We start from the raw sequence: 19,547 nt of genomic DNA on the forward strand, positions 1-19,547 counted from the left end.
AAGCACTAAATGATAACGTGCACAATGCAAGTCATGTAAATTTCAACTCCAATCAAATCAACAAAATAAAAGATAATAAAAAGTAATATATATCAATAGGTAGAATAAAGTAGCATAAAAAAACAAATATGTAAATAAAAACAATCATCAACAAAATAAAAGATCACAAAAATAATAAATATATCAATTGGTAAAATAAAGTAGCAAAAAATCAGATACGTAAATAATAATAATCACATGACTCTATTATATATAAACATATGACAATATACATAAAAAAATACACCTCACTTCAATACACACATAATTTCTGTCTGATAACTCCCCAGAAATCTTCACTTGCTTCTCTGGAGGTCACAGGAACCAAGAGCTACCTTACACACACACACACACACACACACTCACACACACACACACACACACACACACACACACACACACTGAAACAACACAAATATGAGAGCAATGCCACAAGCTGCAGGGAGAGTAAGGTCAGAAGGAAGCCCTGCCAGCCTCACCACCACACCCCATGAACTCACAGCTAATCAAACAACAGAGGCAAAGAGGCAATATCTACATCATGGCTTCTGTTTTCCAGCTTGGGTCGTAAGGGTCGGGTGGATGAGGCGGCAGGTTTTCCTTATTAACTGTATTGTGAGCATTTTAGTGGCAATCAACGTACAGATGGGGAATATTCAGCTCGGTATTACTTATTCTCTGAGCGTTTACTCCAGAATTAGCTTAGTTTCAGTATATTAAATATCTTATAGAGGTGATTTTCTTGCCATGGAGCTTTCACACTGAGCAAGTACCTGGCATGCACACACATTCACTAAAACCCACACACACACACACACACACACACACACACACACACACACACACACACAGAGCTTCAATAATCAGTCACACAACATATCTCCACACGATGCAGTCTGCGCTGCCAGGTTATTGTATTACGTCCCGGCCTGGCGGTGGGTGAAGGAAAGTGGAAGAATGACGACAGCAATAAAAATCTATGAGGTGTCAAAGAGTGGCTAAAGTCACAAACTGCAAAATTTTCTAGATACATAATAATATAGATAGATATATACGTATATTTGTTTTTTTTTTCCTATTTTAAGAAAAGTCATAAATCTTTAAAGTGGTCTTACAAAGTAGTAGACAGCTATTCACTGGATGGCATTGCAGTACAAGAAAAGGATGAGAAAATCCCATACATGATTGGAAATTTGTACTCCACTACTGAAAGTCCTCAATGGGTGACGTCCCCCAGAGAGCCACAGACCCCTCCTGCAGACCACCGCATCACAGAGCACTCACCAGCCACCAGACGGCCCTGCAACGGCCAGGACTGCAATGCCTCTATGCCACAGCAGGAGAGAGGAACATGACACTGGGAGGACACAGATACAACAAAGACCTTACTGAATGGGAAGGGCAAATGTGATGTAGCTAGTGTCCTTCATGGTAAAGGCCAGGGGAGGTGAGAGAAGTCAACTGGCCCTCCCAGACCTGCATCAGCCTCTAGGAGACTCATGATGACTGCCATGGCTGCCTCGTCTGAGTCGCTTGTCCCATCTGTCTCCATGTCGCGCCCACTCACCACATCCATCAGGTCCCCCTCGTTGGACACTGCAGGGGGTGTGAGGGGGAAAGATTGAGAACTGGTGGTTATGAGGTCATGTAGCACTGCAATAATGGGTAAATGGGGGAGCTGGAAGTAATATATGAAGGGAGGGAGGGCAGGAGAGAGAGAATGAGACTGAAAATAAAGAAAGGAAAAGCAAAAATATTAATAGTAGTAGTAGTAGTAATTTACAGATATTCAATGATTCTATTTATATTATTTGTAGATATCACTTTTCTTTTTTGGGGTATCTTTTTTGGGGTATCTAACTCATAAGAACATTGGAAACAGACTACAGACAGAGTAATTTTAGTAGTGAATGAGAGAACAAATGGGAGACAAGTGAAGGAGGATGAGGAGGAGGAGGAGGAGGAGGAGGAGGAGGAGGAGGAGGAGGAGGAGGAGGAGGAGGAGGAGGAGGAGGAGGAGGAGGAGGAGGAGGAGGAGGAGGAAGTGGTGGAGGAAGAGAAAAGGAAGAGATAAATCAGAAAAATAACCTACCTAGCTGCCTGTGGTTGTTGTTGTGGTTGAAGTTGGTGGTGCGGTCAGAGGCAGGTATGGTATTGTTGGTGTGATGGTTGTTGTGGTTGTGGTGATGGTTGTTGTTGGCAGTGGTGGTGGTGGTGGTGTTGTTGAGCTGTGGCCCTCTGCTAGTGTCACTGCCGGAACAGCTGCTGGTGTTGCTGCTCAGAAGGACGTTGTTCTTGACATTACTCTGTGGGGAAGGAACAGCAGAGGTCACTTCATGTATCTTTCCTTTTAAACTGCTGTCACTCCTTAAGTCTAATAATTAAATGGTCTAGGGCAAATTTAGGTTAGAATTCTGACTTTTTTATTTCCTTGATCAAGTATTTAGTTCATATAAGTTAACCTTTACACTGCCATCACTCTAAGTCTGATAATGAAATCATCTCGGACAAGTTTATACTACAATTCTACTTGTCTGGTCTTCTCAATCATAAATAAAGTGACCTAGAGCAAGTTTTGTGTATAATTTTGATTGTTTTAGCTCTTGAGTCATAACAAAGTGACCTAGTGCAAGTTTTGGGTATAATATTGACTGTTTTAGCCCTTCAATCATAAATAGTGACCTAGTACAAGTTTAGACTAAAATATTGACTGTTTTGGGATCTTAAACATAATAAACTGATCCACTGTAAGTTTACAGCATAATTTTGATTGTTTTGGCATCTCAATCACTATTAAGTGGTCTGAAACTAATGTAGAATATAATTTTGATTGTTATTGCATCTCAATCATAATAAAATAATCTGGAACAAGTGTAGAATAAAATTTTAACTTTGGTTCCACAGGCTTAACAAAATACAGAGACAGGACCACACAACTGTAAGGCTCTGCACACTAAAACAAGGCAAACAGTCACCAGCCCCTCATCCTCACCCTATGTGCTGTCATGTCAGAGCGCAGGAGGGCAGCGAAGGAGCGGTCGGAAGCCCCAGAGCCCAGGATGCCTTCGAAGGGTGACACAGGACTGTTGGAGGCTGAGTCATTCCTGCGTTGGCTGTCCAGAACCTCGTCCGCTATCTGCCGGCCAATCTTCCCAGCGTGCATGCCTCCCCCAATGAGTCTGTTGTTGGTATTGGAGGAACCTGCGCTGCCTGGTGGTGGTGTGTCTGGAATGTCATTGGTAGCTAGTGGTTAGTGGGAAACAGAAGCTAAACTGCACTGTGTATTCAGAATCTCATTAGTAGCTTGTGATTACGAGGATATAGAATCTTAGGCCAAACTACACTGTGTATCTGGAATGTTCATCTATTACCTAAATTTCACTGTATCATAACATACTTTGGCTTCTGTCTATCTGTATGAACACAACACTCACCAGGTGAACTCAGGAATTCATTGAAGCTGTTGAAGGATTGTGACACTGCCTCATTGGCCATTGAGCTCTCCACCAGCCCTGCCTCGGACCTGCACACACAAACAATGACAATATTATAGAAGTTATGGCTCCATTTCTACACCCTCACACACAATAATAAAATAATAATGAGTATCATGGGTCAATCATTACAGCCTCACACACAATAATAAAATAATGAGTGTCACAACTTCATCTTTACACTGTCACACACAAGAATAAAATAATAAAGGGTGTCACAGTTCCATCTCTATAGCCTCACACACAGTAATATTGGAAGTTGTAGCTCTACCTTTACACAAAGCCAAGATGATGGAGAATGGCACGGCTTACCTTTACACCCATTACATTCATTAAAAATACATTAAAAACTGAGTCAGGTATGTTCTCAAATCCAATAAAAATGAATCTCAAAATAGGTCCAATATGAGATTTTACTGTTTATGCCAAAGACTTGGCCACTCAAGGCAGGCTGCAAGGACACACTCACGTGACAACACTGTTCTTGGAGATGATGTACTCAATGTCCTTGGTCCAGGGGTTCTTGAAGGTCCACCACACACTCTGCAGCCGCACGAAGGAGCCCTCCTTGGTACGGAACCTGTACACCTGTGGAGGGTCGATGGGACACTGATCGGGTGAGGATGTTTACTAGAATTGCAGCCAGTATATGGAGTTTGAAGGTAAATGGTGTGGTACAAGTGAAATTTCAATATGTTAACGTTAGATTTGCACATTTTGACTGTTATGAAGAAGGTAATTCTGTTGTTTTCTACCTTATAAATGTAGAATTTGCAGTTATGCATAAAAATGAAAAAAAATAAAAAAATAAAATAGGAACATAAATCACATAAAAACAAAAAAAGAAAAAAGAAAGAAAGAAACATTAAATGAAAGAAAATCGAGGCATATCATTGCTCCCCATATACAACTTGTTAATTCATGAATAGTTCACAAGCAACATGACTCACTGGTTCACTGAGGCTCACTGTACACACACTCTTGAGCCTGAGGAGTGTGTGGAGGGGTGGAGCAGAGCATACCTGTGTGTTGCAGCTCTCTGAGGACTGAAGGGTGGAGCGATGCGTCTCGGCAAGGAAGGGAATGTCGTCCTGGTGGAAGTACTCATACATGCTGGACCCTAGCAGCTCCTGAGGCAGCCACCCTAACAGTAGTGAGGCTCTGCAGGGAAAACCAATGACAATATGAATGAAATATTTCTGTCTGCCAAACACTTTCTCTGTTCTCTACGATGTATCAAGTAATACCTTTGTCTCTTTTATATTCAACCCTTGACATGGCTATGCGTGATGCAAGATGTTGGTGTTTTTGTTACTTGGAATGATGACATGAGGAAGCAAAGGAAGACAACCCAACTTACCTTTGGTCAATGAAGACGAACTTGCCATCACTGGTGTGCTTGGAAATGAAGTCAATGGACTGTGGCGGAACAGTGCGGCCAAACCTTGCAGCCTCCTGTGCCCCCGAGGCCAGGAGGGGCTGGTGCACCCTGCCCACTGCCACCTGCAGAACACACCACCACCATGACACACTGACACCCTCACACCACCTCTGCATCACCTTTACCAGCCTCTAGAACTCCTTTAGTGACAAGGGCTTAGTCTTCACCTCATCTATGTAAGCTGTCTGTCTGTTCCAGGCCATAGAATAAAAATCTTTCATCTCCAGATAAGTTAAAGTATTGGAAACCATTATGAGTGATGTGTGGACATGTCTGAGACTCATTCAGTGACTCACCAAACAGGACAGGTTACAGGATTCCGAGTCACTGCCTGAGTCCTCCTCCAGGGGGTCCTTGGTGGGCGCCCAGGACTTGAGGTAGCCAGTAAAGTGGATCACACTGTACTTCTTATCTGGAAAACAAATGACAGGACTTAGTGTGGTCAGCTGAGGGAAGAAGGATGCACTGCCACAAACAGCAACTCAAGTACAGGTAAAATGCACTGCAAAAAAGTTACATCTGTTAGAAATGGTATGGAAAAAAAATAAATAATATAGGCTTATAGATTTTTATTTTTCCAATTAAAACATCTTCAAAGTACTCAAAAAATTTTTTCAAGTATTATTATTATTTTTTTAATGGAAATTCTGAAGTCATACATCTAGATAAAGAACAAAAATTTTATTCACAACTTGAAAATTCATAAGAAGGAGGTTAGTAATTCATGACTGACCAACAGTACATGGATTAAAATGTTGAGAGGCAGGGTTTGTTTGTCAGGGTTGGGGAGTGTGCCAGTGCCAGACCCTGCCAGTGCCTCACCTGAGCTCTGTGACTTGGACTTCTTCTTGGGGCAGCCCGTGGAGGAGTCCGCCTCTTCCTTCAGTACTGGCGCTGACTTGCACCTCATGCGGCAGAAGAATGCCCGCCGTGATCCCGGGCACAGCTTGGTGAGGCCCTGGGGCACGTCTGTCTTCACCGGCAGGAGTGCTGACAACACAGGCAGAGAACAGTTGTTTGTGTTGTAAGATGGTGGCCATACAATATAGTTTTGACCAATCAGTAAGAATCAGTAAGAGGGACACTGGTCTAACATAACAAAAAAGAAAGGAAAATAAAAAAGACCCACTGAGGTGACAATCCATAAGGAAAAAGCCTAAAGGATTATCCAAAATTGGAGGATAAGTGTCTTGAAACCTTGAAGGGTGACCATGATTGGGTTCTACAGAGCAGTCACTGACTGCCTCACAAGAGGACACCTTGGGAACTTACTGGGATGATAGTGACCACAGCAAGAACTGAGGATTTTACTTTTGAGTTGTAAGAAAACATGATTCAATCTTGTGGGTGAAACAACTTACTTTTGGCATCAACAAGCCTCTCCCTGCGGCTGATGTCTGAGCAGGACAGCTGCTCCTTCACCTTGGTCAAGTCTTTGGGGTGCAGGATGTCAAACCAGCTCGTCCCCAGCAGCTCTCCCTGACACACAAACACACACACACACACACTGGTTATCATTATACTCTCAGGTAGTTTTGAAGTAATTGCATACTCATTCCCTTATCATTTATACCATCCTCAGTCTTGTATAAATGTTACATATATTGATCTCAAAATATTGAAAATAGAATGAATCAAGAGACTATAACTAATCTTTTATAAGCTTTTACTCACAAATGTTTCCTAAAGATTATCATTCATTCATAAACAAGTGAGGTGTGCAAGAGAGCCTACCTGAGTGTAGTGAAGTGTCTGGTAGACAGACTCGGACACATAGAGGATCCTGCCGCGGTCACACCCCACCACAAAGAGGAACCCATCAGCGGCCTGAAGAGGCTGTGGTTAATTGCGTACACCTCTGTGTTAGTTGTCATGGCACATGCTTGTGACGCCTCACCACCTTGCACTGATATCAACACCCAACACTTTGTACACCAAACCCTCAACATTCTCAATGGCATAAGGTGGTTTTGACATCTAAAAGTTTGCATTTTATGATGGATGTTAAAAATAGCATAAGTAATAAATATTTTATAACTTTACATAAACAAACACAAAAAAATTATGGGTCATAATACTTAACAAACTGATAAATTAAAATAACTGAAAGATAAATGGAAAATTATTAGAGAGAGAGAGAGAGAGAGAGAGAGAGAGAGAGAGAGAGAGAGAGAGAGAGAGAGAGAGAGAGAGAGAGAGAGAGAGAGAGAGAGAGAGAGAAACAATTTTGCTTAAACATATAACAAATACAAGTAACTAATTGAAACTGTGAAGCTGGATGATAGATAAAAATAATAAACAAAAACTGCTTGTTAGAAAAAATATGGTTTTATTAGTATAGACATAACACTTTCGGAATAATAACCAACAAATGGAAGCCATACAAGAGTCCATTAATCCTCCATAAACCTGAACAAGATAAGCTGAACCAGATAAGCCGACACCTTCTATTTTTTTTAATATTAGAGGAATATTGGCAAAGGGCTACAAAAAAAGGTCCACTGAAGGTGCCAAAAGGATTATAAAAAATTAAAGAAGTGTATTAAAACAGCCATCTTGAAAGCTGACCTACAGTAAGTAAGCTTGAACAATAAACACAGAGAGGTCACAAGACACTTATTTTGGATGACCCTTTTTGACCTTACTTTTGGGAATGGCACTGCAGTGGGCCTCTTTTTCCCATTTCTTTGTTGCCCCTGGTGTTAGGAATTGGTAGGCCAGGTAGTACTATCCTATTATAACATTTTATTCTATTTTTTTTTTTTTATTCTTATTATTAGAGAGGAAAATTAAAAAAAAGAGGTGTGGTCTTGAGGTAAAAACTATCACTGTCATGTCACTTATCTGAAGGCAGCTCCTGATTTCCTGCCTTTCCTTATCCTTAGTTCTCCCTCTTACATCAATAAGTAAATAAATAAGTAAAAAAATACAAGTATACCTGGAGGATCAGATTCTTGAGCTCGTCGTCAGAGAGGAAGGCCGGCTTGTAGTGCCCTTCGGTGTAGGAGTTGAGGGAGCCACGCAGCATCTTCATGTGCTGCACCGCCATCCGCAGCACTGTCAACTTGTCCAGCTTGCGGGAGGTGCACACAGGGATGATGCTGCTCAGCTCCATGATGTACGTGTTCATCTTGTCCCGCCGCCTCTTCTCAATCTCACTGTGGTTCTGCCTCTTGCTCCACTCCCCAGATGTACGAGGGATCTTGATGGACTCGCCCTCATCATCATTACTGTCCCTGTGCATGGGTCAAATGGAAGTGTAAGAAAATAAGGCTTTGTGTCCCTGTGCATGGGTGGAACTCAAACTTTAGAAACATAATAAAATAAGGGTTGGTGTCCCTGTCCATAGGTGGAATGGAAACATGAGAAAATAAGGGTTTACTGTGCATGGATGGAACTGAAATATCCGGAGCACAAGAAAATAAGGGTTGGTATCACTATGCATGGATGGAATGGAAATATCAGAAGCACAAGAAAATAAAAGTTGGTGTTGCTGTGCACATATGGAATGGAAACTTAAGAAGCACAAGAAAATAAAGGTTGGTGTAAGACCCACATCCTTATTTTCCATTACAGGGTTGGAGAACAAATAAGAATCAAATATATACAGGCATCATTCCCCTCTCTAATGAAATGCACTGACTCATGAAGTTGTGTGTGTGTGTGTGTGTGTGTGTGTGTGTGTGTGTGTGTGTGTGTGTGTGTGTGTGTGTGTGTGTGTGTGTGTGTGTGTGTGTGTGTGTTTGCAAGGAGCATTCATAGCTTTAAAGATAAATATGACAAACTAACCTTAAAAGACAGAACATTACAAGCATGACTCAAACCTGCAAAAATACAACTAAGGAAGGACAATTAGAAATACAACAGGTAAGAACAATTAGGTAAGAAGACCAGGAGACTCACAAGAAGGAGCCGCGGCGCTTCTTGGAGCCATTGTCGGAGGAAAAGGAGGCGATGGAGCTGCACTCAGATCGGTACTTGGGGTAGTCAAAGTTCCCCAGGCCAAACATCCTGGTGGCTGTCACCTCCTGCAGGAGAGAGAGAGAGGGAGAGGTTAGGCATGCATCAATGGCCAGAAGGATAAGATGATGGTTCTGTATACTACGAGAAAAGGAAGGATGTTTAAATGCTTCTAGAAACTTATGGGAAGATGGGAGATATGTAAAGAAAAGGAAATATCAAGATTGGAGTACAAGTTTGTGTGTGTGTTTGTGTGTTTGTGTGCTATGCAAATGCATATATTCAAGAAGGCCATGTAAAATTTTATATGTATCAATGACTTCATCCCTTCATCTGAGAATATGAAAAAGCACTAGTTTCTGTACAGCTAAATTAATACCTTGACCTGACGCTATATGCAGACACAAGCAAGTCTGGGCAGTGGTGTGGTAATGCCTGGTGGCTCTAATCCCTGAGACACTGATCTAGTTGAGTGGGAGCAGCAAAAGACTCAACTCTTAAGCCAGACATCAGATATAGATAGGCAGAGGAAACAAGTAGACAAATAAATAAATACACACAAGCAAACATACCTATGTATGTAAGTTTGTGTATGTAAGGGAGACTGTTGAGTGTAGCTACACACCAGAATATGTTTTTGTTCAAGGCTAACTGGATGGCATCAGTGTCTGGATTTCCTGTACTACCTGAGGGCTTAACACTGTAAGGCAAACAACACGTACAAGTAACTCAGATTTTTTTTTTTTCTTTTTATGTAGGAGGGGTACTGGCCAAGGACAAGAAAATTATAAGAAAAAAACTGGCCCACTGAGGTGACAGTCCCCAAGCAGAGACAAGAAACAATTGTCAAAAATTGAAGGATAAGTGTCTTAAAACCTCCCTCTTGAAAAGTTCAAATCACAGGAAAAGAGAAATACAGAAGCAGGCAGGGAGTTCCTGAATTTGAATGATTGAGAATATTGGTTAGCTCTTACATCAGAAAGGTGGACAGAATAGGGAAGAGAAAGTAGAAAGTCTTGTGCAATGAGACCACAGGAGGAGGGAAGGCATGCAGTTAGCATGGTCAGAAGGGCAATTAGTGTGAAAATAATGATAGAAGATAGCAAGAGATGCAACATTGTAGCAATGAAAGAGAGGCTAAAGACAGTCAGTTAGAGGAAAGGAGTTGATAAGATGAAAAGCTTTTGATTCCATCTTGTCTGGCAGAGTGGTATGAAAAGAACCAAACCCATACATGTGAAGCATACTCCATACATGGATGGATAAGGCCCCTGTACAGAGTTAGCAGCTGAGAGGGTGAGAAAAACTGATGGAGACGACGAAGAATGCCTAATTTAGTAGAAGCTGTTTTAGAGATGAGATGTGAAGCTTCCAGTTTAGATTATAAGTAAAGGACAAACCAAGGATGTTCAGTGCAGAAGAGGGGACCAGTTGAGTGCCATTGATAAAGAGGGGATAGCTGTCTGAAAGGTTGTGTCAAGCTGAAAGATGGAGGAATTGAGTTTCTGAGGCACTGAACAATACTAAATTTGGCATCTCCCACCCTAACACCCTGCTTTCCCACCAGGTCACCAGGCTCGCTTGTCCTGGAGAGGGGGCGGCGATAGAATACATAAGAACCAAGTAATCCGCTATTGGTAAGATTTGCCGAAATCACTCTTAACCTACTAAAACCTCACCTATTTCACTGACCCATCACAATTCTCAGCACTTCTCAACAGACTTAATAACTGGACAAGATATAGCAAACTAAAAACACAAGAAAACTATACAAACCTCAAGAAATGACCAGTCAGCAAGGATACACACGGGTCATCACATAGGACACCAGAGCACCTCTTATGACCCTCACACGCACACACACAAGCACGTCCCTTCAGAACACACACAAAAACACACCCAGAATACATTAACAGCCTAAACACATCCTAAAAGATAGTCCAGCAGCACACCTACACATGCATGAGGGCTAATAACTCCCACGCACACAGGTGACACTAGAGCGGCCTTGGCTGTCCTTCCTTCTGTACCTTGAGCTTCCCTGAGACTGAGCATAGAAGATTAAATGGATGGTTGCTTATCTATCCACAGACGGGACTGGCATAGCTCATCACATGGTAGATATAACTCGTAGGGAGACTAAGGGACAGAGCAAAACAAATCCCTCAGTCAGCTGCTCTCAGTCTCTTAAAAAGGCGGACTAAACTATCGCTTTTCAGGGGGGACTCAAGCACGTGCGTCTTGTTGTTGTGATTGATGTACGTGCCTCGTGCTGCCCCGCCACGTGCTGCACGATGACAGATGGTGGTATTTAATCTGCGGAGATGTTTTAATGTGGGTACTTTATTCTATATCTCCCAGGTCATGGTAAAGGAGGTACTGGTGAGTATTAACTGTCTTACATCCGCCAGCCACACCAACTTACGTAACATTAATGGCATTCTGCAGGTCTCATGTTTCATCATTCAAAAATTTGTGCCAAATTCCAGCAATTGAGGTCATATAAGAATAATATTTATACTGGTAATGGAACAAGTGGTTTTGCTATTGCTAAGATATCATGATTTTGAAAGACTTTGGGCTGCCATCAAAATGTCAATAATGCATAACTGAAGTCGAGTGTGTCAGCCATTCAACTCATCAGTACTTTGGATAAATTTCAAAAACTTTGTTATATACTTAGCATATATAACATAGTGTCTCCTTATTTAAAGAAAAAAATTCAGCTCGTAGTTTACAATACATTTAAGCAAAATACATGATACTGTTTACGATTGATTGACCAGAAGAGTTCCAAGATGGCGTTTTATTAGCTTCAAAACAGTCATGATGTTCTTGATCTTGATGGTACAGGTGGCACAGGATCACTCCTGAGCCAGGCCTTTGGATCGACAACTCCTGTAGAAAGGGGGAAAAAAAGAGAAACGAACAGCATCCTCTATCCTAATTGTTCATACACCTGGCACGCCACATTCTCTCCAGAAACTCTTTCACCGCCTCAATCATCCTTTCATTCTCCTCTCTACACAGTCCCAGCAACAACACTATCCATTCCTTTCCTGTCTTCTCCACTCTTTCATTCCTATCATGCCCTAACTCAGTCAGTATCACTTGCATCATCTCATTCCTGTCTCTGGCATACTTCACACACTCCAGCACCACATGTTCCACCGTCTCATCCTCTCCCATGTCACACATCTGGCACACTTTGCTGCGGGACTCAGACCACCTGTAACTCCTTGCATTCACATCCATACACTGTGCCCTCGCTCGGAAGAGAAGATCACAGCCCAGGCTTCCATCATACCACCTTTCATACCTCGGGGCCTCTTTCTCCTTGTACCATTCCAGGGTCTTCTTTCTTTCCATTTCATTCTTCCATTCATTCAGTCTCACACATTTCACTTCTTTGCCTATCTCATTCTTCCATTTTCTCACATCCCATTCGGCTCCCACTCTGCCTCCATTTTTTACCATCCATTCACGCTCATTTTGATTCCTCCCAGCCATTCTTATCGCCCACACAACTTGCAATCCATTCCTGTCTGTCATTCTCATGCATCTCTTCCTCCATTTGCTTCCACTTTCATTCCACAGGTACACATTCCTTGCTATTCTTGCATCATCCATTCTCTTAAGACTAATCTTTTACCTAAGTGTGGCTTTTGTGAGTCTTTCTCTAAGGGTGCTCCATCCCATGTCATCTCTCAAGGCTTCAACTGCTATGCACCTCGGTGCACTCAGTGCCATCCTTGCTATTCTATTCTGGCCCACTTCTAATTTATCAATTTCACTTTCATTCCATGCAATCACATCCATACCATACATTATATATGGCACAACCACACTCTTCCACACTTCTCTCATCACATCATACTTGCTCTCATCCTTGCCGCGCTTCCCAATCGAGCTACCCACTGGTTTACCATACTTATCTCTTCATTCTTTGCCTTTGCACACCCACTAGGACTCATCCACATCCCTAAGTACTTGTATTCTTGCACCTGTCTCAACTCATTCTCTCCAAGTCTCCATACCACATCTGCCGATTCACTCATATCAACTACGTCATCTGCATAAAGGAGCACACATATTTTATCATTCCCCACACTTACCCCTACATTCATTCTTCTCATCCTGGCTGCTAGCTCCTCTGTATACAGGCTAAAAAGGGTTGGTGACAATATACAGCCCTGCCTAACTCCTCTCTCACTCTTCACCCAGTCTGTTTCTATGTCTCCTAATCTGTATCTAGCTCTTGTGTCCACATACATACTTTGCACTATGTTAACTATCTTTGCACTCAATCCAATCTTTTCTAAGACTCTACCTAGCATTTCTCTGTTCACTCTATCATAAGGTTTCTCTATATCCAGAAAACCTAGGTACAATTTACCCCCATCCTTCTTTTTCTTCTCGATCATTTCATTCACCACAAACATATTGTCCTCAGCTCTCCTATCCCCACGAAAACCATTCTGTTCTTCACCCAGCACTCCAGCTCTCTCAATCCATTTACACAGTTTCTCATTCAACACTGCACTGAAAACTCTACCTATTGCATTCACTAATGCAATTGGCCTGTAGTTCTTCAGCTCATTCTTACTCTTAAATCTCCCCGTTATGCAACAGACACACTCGGCTCTCATTCCACTTTCTTGGCACTCTCTCTTCATCCCACACTCGGTTGAATAATTCAGTCATTCTGTCTATCACTACCTCCCCACCATTCTTGTATAACTCATAGGGTATATCATCTGGACCTGCTGCCTTGCCATTCTTCTGCCTTCTCACACACCTCTCCACTTCATCCCTACTGATTCTTTCATCCAGTTCATCTGCATTCTTCCTTTCCAGTGTTACACATTCTTCTCTCACACTAAACATCTCACCTACCCCACCTACTTCTTCCCAGAACCCTTTGATTGCCTCCCTGATTCCATCCTTCTCTGTTATAACTACACCCTCCACTTTTAGACTCTCCACACCAACACTGCCTGACATATTCTCACCTCTCATGAACTTGTACCATTCACGGCCAACTTCCATACCTTTCTCCCTTAAAGATTGAATCACACTCCTCTCACTCTTCACTTTAGCATTCATTATCATTCGTCTTGTCAACCGCTGCTGCTTCACATACGCTGCCCATGCATTCTGATACTCATTCTCTGCCTCATCGCTTTCATGCCTCTTTTTCCTCAGCCATCTACACTGTCTACTCATTCTCTTTCGCTCCTTCCTAGCCGCTCTGATTTCATCATTCCACCATGGTTTACATACATTCTTTCTTCTACCTACTCTCACAAACCCTATCTGGTTCTCAGCAGCACCCCTCACGTCCTCAACCAGTTTCTCATTCAGATGCTCCACGTCATGCACACTTTCGTCGTCCCAGCTTCTCTCACTCAGATCAACTTGAAAGTTCCATCAAGCACTCCATAACCAGCATGTTGTTATCAGACACAATATCAACCAAACCATCCTCATCTATCCACATATGCGACACAATTTCACGCATTCTTCCGTTCACCAACACGTAGTCAATTGCCGATTCCTGTTCTCTTGCACTCCAAGTCACACGCCCCTCAGCCAAAGTAACATTCAGATTTCCCAGCTCCGGTTCATCAACAAACTCTCCAAGCATTTCACCATTCTTGTTCACCTGTTCCCCAGTATTCCCACATGTGCATTCATGTCACCCATAACTAGCACTCTCTCCTCTCCATGCTCTCTTACAGCTTTCTTAAGTATGTCATACTTCCTCCTATTTTCCCTCTCTGCTCTTTCACCCATGACAGTCATGTACGCTATCACCAGTACCACCTTCTCTGGTCTGCCACGACCATCCATGCATTCCACTCTATAATAACTGCAAGCACATCCTCACTACTTGTACACTCCCCCACATCAATCTCCTCTACTTTCAGTCCTCTTTCTTTCTTGTAGAGTAGGGCTACGCCTCCTCCCAGTGTTTCCTGTGCCTTACGCCCCTTTCCAATCATAACATACTCGCATCCCTCCATTCATACATCATCTCTCAGGTGAGTCTCAGTGAGCCCGACTAAGTCGAACTTCCACTGCCTGAGCTCATTGCATACATCCTTAACTCTTCCAGAGCTAAATTTCTTCGACATTAGTTACATATGGCCACATATAAAGAATCTAAATCTTAATCATATAATAATGTAAAAATGCGTCATTATAGATTTATCAATAAAATACAAAGAAAGAGCATTGGAAATCAAATAAAAAGTCTTCATAGCTCGATCACTTTCTCTTGGCTGCATATGTTCACTGCACAGTATCAACTATTTCCATACTTCTTAATTGTTTTTTGTAGATATTCTTATTTGCACTTGAGTGACATAAACCGATAACAACAGCCCGGGGAAGAAAGTGCAGTAATGAAGTCGAGTGTTTGTGGTGTTGTTGACAAACAGGCGGCGGCGAGTCACCGTGGAGGGAACACTACAGCTCTCCTCTGCTATCACATCTTCCCGTGGCATCTCGAGTCCCGTGGTGTACTGGTGAAGCTCTATAAGTAAGGGAGAGTAAGAAAAAGCCGCCATGCCTGTGGAGAACCTGGAAGAGCAGGGGCTGGAGAAGAACCCCGACCTCCACCTGGCGCAGCTCAAGTTCAAGCTGACCCTCAGTGACTTCAAGAATGACCCGGCCATCAAGGAGGAGCTGGTTCAGGCCATCGAGAAGGACAGTGAGTGCTCAGTGTGCCGCCTGCTGCCCTCCTCTATGTATTATTGTTATTCATGAGGTCTGACGCATTGTTTAGGTGTCCCTTTTGCTGGATTTTTAGATTTTATGCATATCAAAAAAAAAAAAAAAAAATGTATATCTGTTTGCATTTATAGACTTACATTTGTTACAGACTTGCACTCAACACACACACAGAATAATAGCAATATTAATAATAGTAATAATGATAAATATTATTATTTGTAGTAGTATCATTATTTCTTTCTTTCTTTCTCCCCTTTGACCATCCCCAGTTTTCAAGGGGGAGAGAGAGAGAGAGAGAGAGAATATTTTCCATTAGTTAAAAAAAATCATGTTTGTTCACTTATTCCTTTTCATTGTGCGCTGCCTCTCATTATTACCTCCCTGCATGGGCTGCCCCTCATCAACCACCACACTTTATGGGGCACCTGTCACTTGCAGCACTAACACCAATCCACCACACTTCCACCAGACATGGCGCCCTTCTATGAGGAATGCTGCCGAGACCTTGGGTGGCAATTGGACTCAGGGCTGCTGGAGAGAATGAAAAAGGAGAATGAGACAGAGCTGAAGACCATGAACGAGGCCATTGATGAGGCAGAGAAGTCCATGGGTGAGACAGAGATCCGGGAGGCCAACCTGAAGAAGGCGGAGTACCTGTCCCGCATCGGAGACAAGGTAAAGCCAGTTGGATCACTTGCATGCTTGTTCAACCCTTTCACTACTGTTTGGTACATATATCTTTTATTACTAACCACTCTGAGATGTCTTTATTTGCTCTTTAGCCACCTCCAAGCTTTAAACTGGGTATAAAAATGCACAATCTCTTTATTTCAATCCCTTTCTTTCTTGTAGATGCTGATTAAGATTTTGTACGTTACTTTTTGGTGCTGCTAATTGTGTCGTGTCGCAGTGAAAGAGTTTAAGGTCTGAAGGGTGCCATGCTTGTGGAGTGTAGGCAGTGAGCAGTCTGGTTTATTTCTTGGCATCCCAGTTTGGTGAGAAAATAAAAGATGGTGTCTCTTATCATCTCTTAATTTTTTGAGTGTTGTCTTCTTTAGAGAATTATTAAATACAGGAAGAGGCATCACTTTTATAATTTCCTTGTTCATTATTATTATTATTATTATTTTTATTTTATTTTATTTATTTTTTTTACTGTTATCATCCTCAGAATTATTAAACTGTGTGATCTGGCACATTTTGTACATTTTCCACTGGTAAACATCCAAGTTAGTTGGTAACATGGGCAGTCATTGGATGAGTTACTCTCTGAAAATATTAGTAAAAATAAAGCAGATCTGTTTCATTAGGTTTGTTCTTCACTAAATTTCACTCGTGTCTCACTTTGTTCAGCATTAGCCTCAATGTTTACATCCATCTGGTTGTTGCCTCTAGTTTAGTAATACTCCAGAGCCAAGAAATGGTGTCACAAAGACTGAGTTGCTTCTTGCGTTTGTATGATGCATTTGGGACGGTGCACGTTTAGAGCAGCTCTCCTCGTGCTGTATGTGAAGCAGTGTTCTCTTTCCGGCCGGCAGGAGGAGGCAATCAAAGCATTTGCCAAGACCTACGACAAGACAGTCTCCCTCGGCCAGCGCCTCGACCTTGTCTTCCACAACATCCGTCTTGGCCTCTTCTACCTTGACCACTCGCTCATCACACGCAACCTGGAGAAGGCTAAAAGGTGGGCAGCATTTCCTTAGGGTTGCTTCAGTCTTGTCTGTCATGTTATTTTACTATTACTCTTTTATTCTTCTCCTCAGCATCAGTTTTGTATTTCATAATGCTTCTGATGTGTTAAGTTTCATATTCCTCTCAGTTTGAAAAATACAGATTGTGCTTTTCACATTTCTAGACTCCTTTTCATCATCATTTTGTTCACCAATTGGCCAAATTGTTTTGTCTGGCCTTTATATAAACCTAGATTTTTCACATCTCTCACCACAGTCTCATTGAGGAAGGAGGAGACTGGGACCGCCGCAACAGACTCAAGGTGTATGAAGGAGTGTACTGCATGGCCATTCGGGACTTCAAGAAGGCAGCCAACCTCTTCCTGGACACCATCAGCACCTTCACTTCCTATGAGCTGATGGACTACACCAGGTGGGCCACACAGCACCTGTGCACCTGCCTCAGTGGTCTGCTTTGCTGGTGTTTCCCTCTTTATTGTGGCCATGGCTTAATTTGTGGCTCCAAAATATTAGTTAATCAGACAGTTCCCCTTTCATTATGTAGAAGCTCACAAGAAACTAATAAAATTATCTTAGGGATAGTCAAAATAGAAAGCTTCCTGTATTTCTTAAAAATTCCATTGATTTTTTAGTAAATTTGCCTCAACATAATAAATACAGCTAGAATAAAAAGCTCCTCATGCATTGAAATAACACAGTAAATGTAGTTAGAATAAAACTCATTATGCTGCCAAAATAAGAAAACTGTGCCATGAAGTGTAGTTACATAATGGAGACATCAAGGTATTTACTACTTGCTTTGTGTTGGCAGGTTTGTGGGATACACAGTGCTGGTGTGCATGATTGCTCTGCCTCGGAATGACCTGCGCACCAAGGTGGTCAAGGGGTCAGAGATCCAGGAGGTGCTGCACTCCTCCCAGGACCTGAAGACTTACCTCCTCTCCCTGTATGAATGCCAGTACCAGACCTTCTTCCAAAAGCTGGGTGAGTGGTGCTACATTTTCTTCCCTCTCTCTCTCTAATGTGCAAATTTAAGTCACCTGTCTTTTAACTAACCTCAATAGACACTTTATAGGTCAGTCATCTCTGCTCCTCTGAGCCTCATGATATTATGTGTTTGTTACTTTATCAGCCTGGGTGGAGAATGAGCTGCAGCACGACCGTCTGCTAGCACCTCACTACCGGTACTACGTGAGGGAGATGAGGATCCTGGCCTACACACAGCTGCTGGAGTCCTATCGCTCACTCACCCTACAGTACATGGCCACAGCCTTCGGAGTCTCCACAGAATTCATCGATAGGTGGGAAATTGTTACTACTTGTGCGATTATTTATGTTTTACTCTTGTCACTCAAGTGGATATAGTTTGTAACAAAGTCTGTACATCCTCCTCTTTGTGTTTTTCAGGGAGTTGTCACGATACATTGCTGCTGGCCGCCTACATTGCAAGATAGACAAGGTTGGAGGCATCGTGGAGACCAACCGACCAGACTCCAAGAACTGGCAGTACCAAGCGGTCATCAAGCACGGAGACATCTTGCTCAACCGAGTACAGAAGTTGTCTAGAGTCATTAATATCTAGCTCCACTCGGTGTTTTCTATACTTCACCAACACACTTTGTTGTACTTTAGGATCATTTGAGGAGAATGTCTATACAGCAATTTTGAGATTGGGTTTTGTCCTCTCACCTTTGAAGGATGCAACTTAATCGTTATTTATGAATGTGACAAACTAGGACGTTAATAAATTTCTTGTATATGTTTGTCTCTTATTGCCTACAAGGTTTCAAACACCAAGGAACCCAGGATTACCCACCCATACTGTACTCATACTAATAGGAAATACACCAATCAATACACAATTTATGAAAGACTACATCAAAGACACTCACATTGCATAAAATAAAAGATGAAGGAAACTGGCATTACACATTTCACCAAAATGCATATGTGAAAAAGTGACAACTCAAAACCTGCAGGACAACCTCAAATGTGAAAACTTTTGCTGTGGTAATATATGTACTTAAAGCTGCCCAGGCTTGCTTGCATCAGCTGCACATGCACAGCTGTTTGCAAGTCAGTACTTTAACTGGATGCATCAAGCTGGCCACACAGTTTGCAGATGGATCATGTTTCCTCCTCCAACCTCTCCCCACAAATCCATATCTGATGAATTCATGAAAG

The 19,547-nt window shown here is 42.2% G+C and overlaps 2 protein-coding genes across 7 annotated transcripts; one reads left to right on the forward strand and one right to left on the reverse strand.

Annotated features, from left to right (window-relative positions):
- Window positions 1-1,099: 1,099 nt before the first annotated feature.
- On the reverse strand, window positions 1,100-11,142 carry LOC135089334 (protein cycle-like). Of its 6 annotated transcripts, none has more exons than XM_063984882.1 (14): window positions 10,965-11,142; window positions 8,878-9,002; window positions 7,913-8,210; window positions 6,709-6,801; window positions 6,336-6,453; window positions 5,797-5,964; window positions 5,271-5,386; window positions 4,894-5,036; window positions 4,556-4,694; window positions 4,003-4,121; window positions 3,474-3,562; window positions 3,032-3,264; window positions 2,132-2,345; window positions 1,100-1,635 (listed from the first exon to the last, which is right to left on the reverse strand). In XM_063984882.1, the coding sequence occupies exons 2-14, from the start codon at window positions 8,982-8,984 to the stop codon at window positions 1,466-1,468; spliced, it is 2,007 nt and encodes a 668-aa protein (XP_063840952.1). In that variant the 5' UTR covers window positions 8,985-9,002; window positions 10,965-11,142; the 3' UTR covers window positions 1,100-1,465. The 6 variants fall into 6 exon arrangements, with proteins under 6 accessions (XP_063840952.1, XP_063840950.1, XP_063840948.1 ...); XM_063984880.1 differs by having other exon boundaries at window positions 6,709-6,810; window positions 10,887-11,129; XM_063984878.1 differs by having other exon boundaries at window positions 10,891-11,126.
- Window positions 11,143-15,175: 4,033 nt separating this feature from the next.
- On the forward strand, window positions 15,176-19,122 carry LOC135089335 (26S proteasome non-ATPase regulatory subunit 6-like). The gene is made up of 7 exons (XM_063984884.1): window positions 15,176-15,649; window positions 16,142-16,347; window positions 17,211-17,356; window positions 17,620-17,775; window positions 18,175-18,347; window positions 18,496-18,664; window positions 18,771-19,122. Exons 1-7 carry the CDS (start codon window positions 15,505-15,507, stop codon window positions 18,943-18,945), a joined length of 1,170 nt encoding a protein of 389 aa, XP_063840954.1. The 5' UTR covers window positions 15,176-15,504; the 3' UTR covers window positions 18,946-19,122.
- Window positions 19,123-19,547: the final 425 nt, after the last annotated feature.

This window comes from Scylla paramamosain, chromosome 32 (genome assembly GCF_035594125.1).
Source record: "Scylla paramamosain isolate STU-SP2022 chromosome 32, ASM3559412v1, whole genome shotgun sequence".
Taxonomy (NCBI): Eukaryota; Metazoa; Arthropoda; class Malacostraca; order Decapoda; family Portunidae; genus Scylla; species Scylla paramamosain.

Coding starts and splice junctions, on each gene's coding strand:
- LOC135089335 (XM_063984884.1), top strand. CDS start 15,505: ATGCCTGTGGAGAACCTGGAAGAGCAGGGGCTGGAGAAGAACCCCGAC. Junction 17,776..18,174: donor GAGCTGATGGACTACACCAG/GTGGGCCACACA, acceptor TTGTGTTGGCAG/GTTTGTGGGATACACAGTGC. Junction 18,665..18,770: donor TCCACAGAATTCATCGATAG/GTGGGAAATTGT, acceptor TGTGTTTTTCAG/GGAGTTGTCACGATACATTG.
- LOC135089334 (XM_063984877.1), bottom strand. CDS start 10,989: ATGCTCAGTCTCAGGGAAGCTCAAGGTACAGAAGGAAGGACAGCCAAG. Junction 3,563..4,002: donor TCCAAGAACAGTGTTGTCAC/GTGAGTGTGTCC, acceptor TTGTGTGTGCAG/GTCCGAGGCAGGGCTGGTGG. Junction 2,346..3,031: donor CTGACATGACAGCACATAGG/GTGAGGATGAGG, acceptor CCTTCCCCACAG/AGTAATGTCAAGAACAACGT.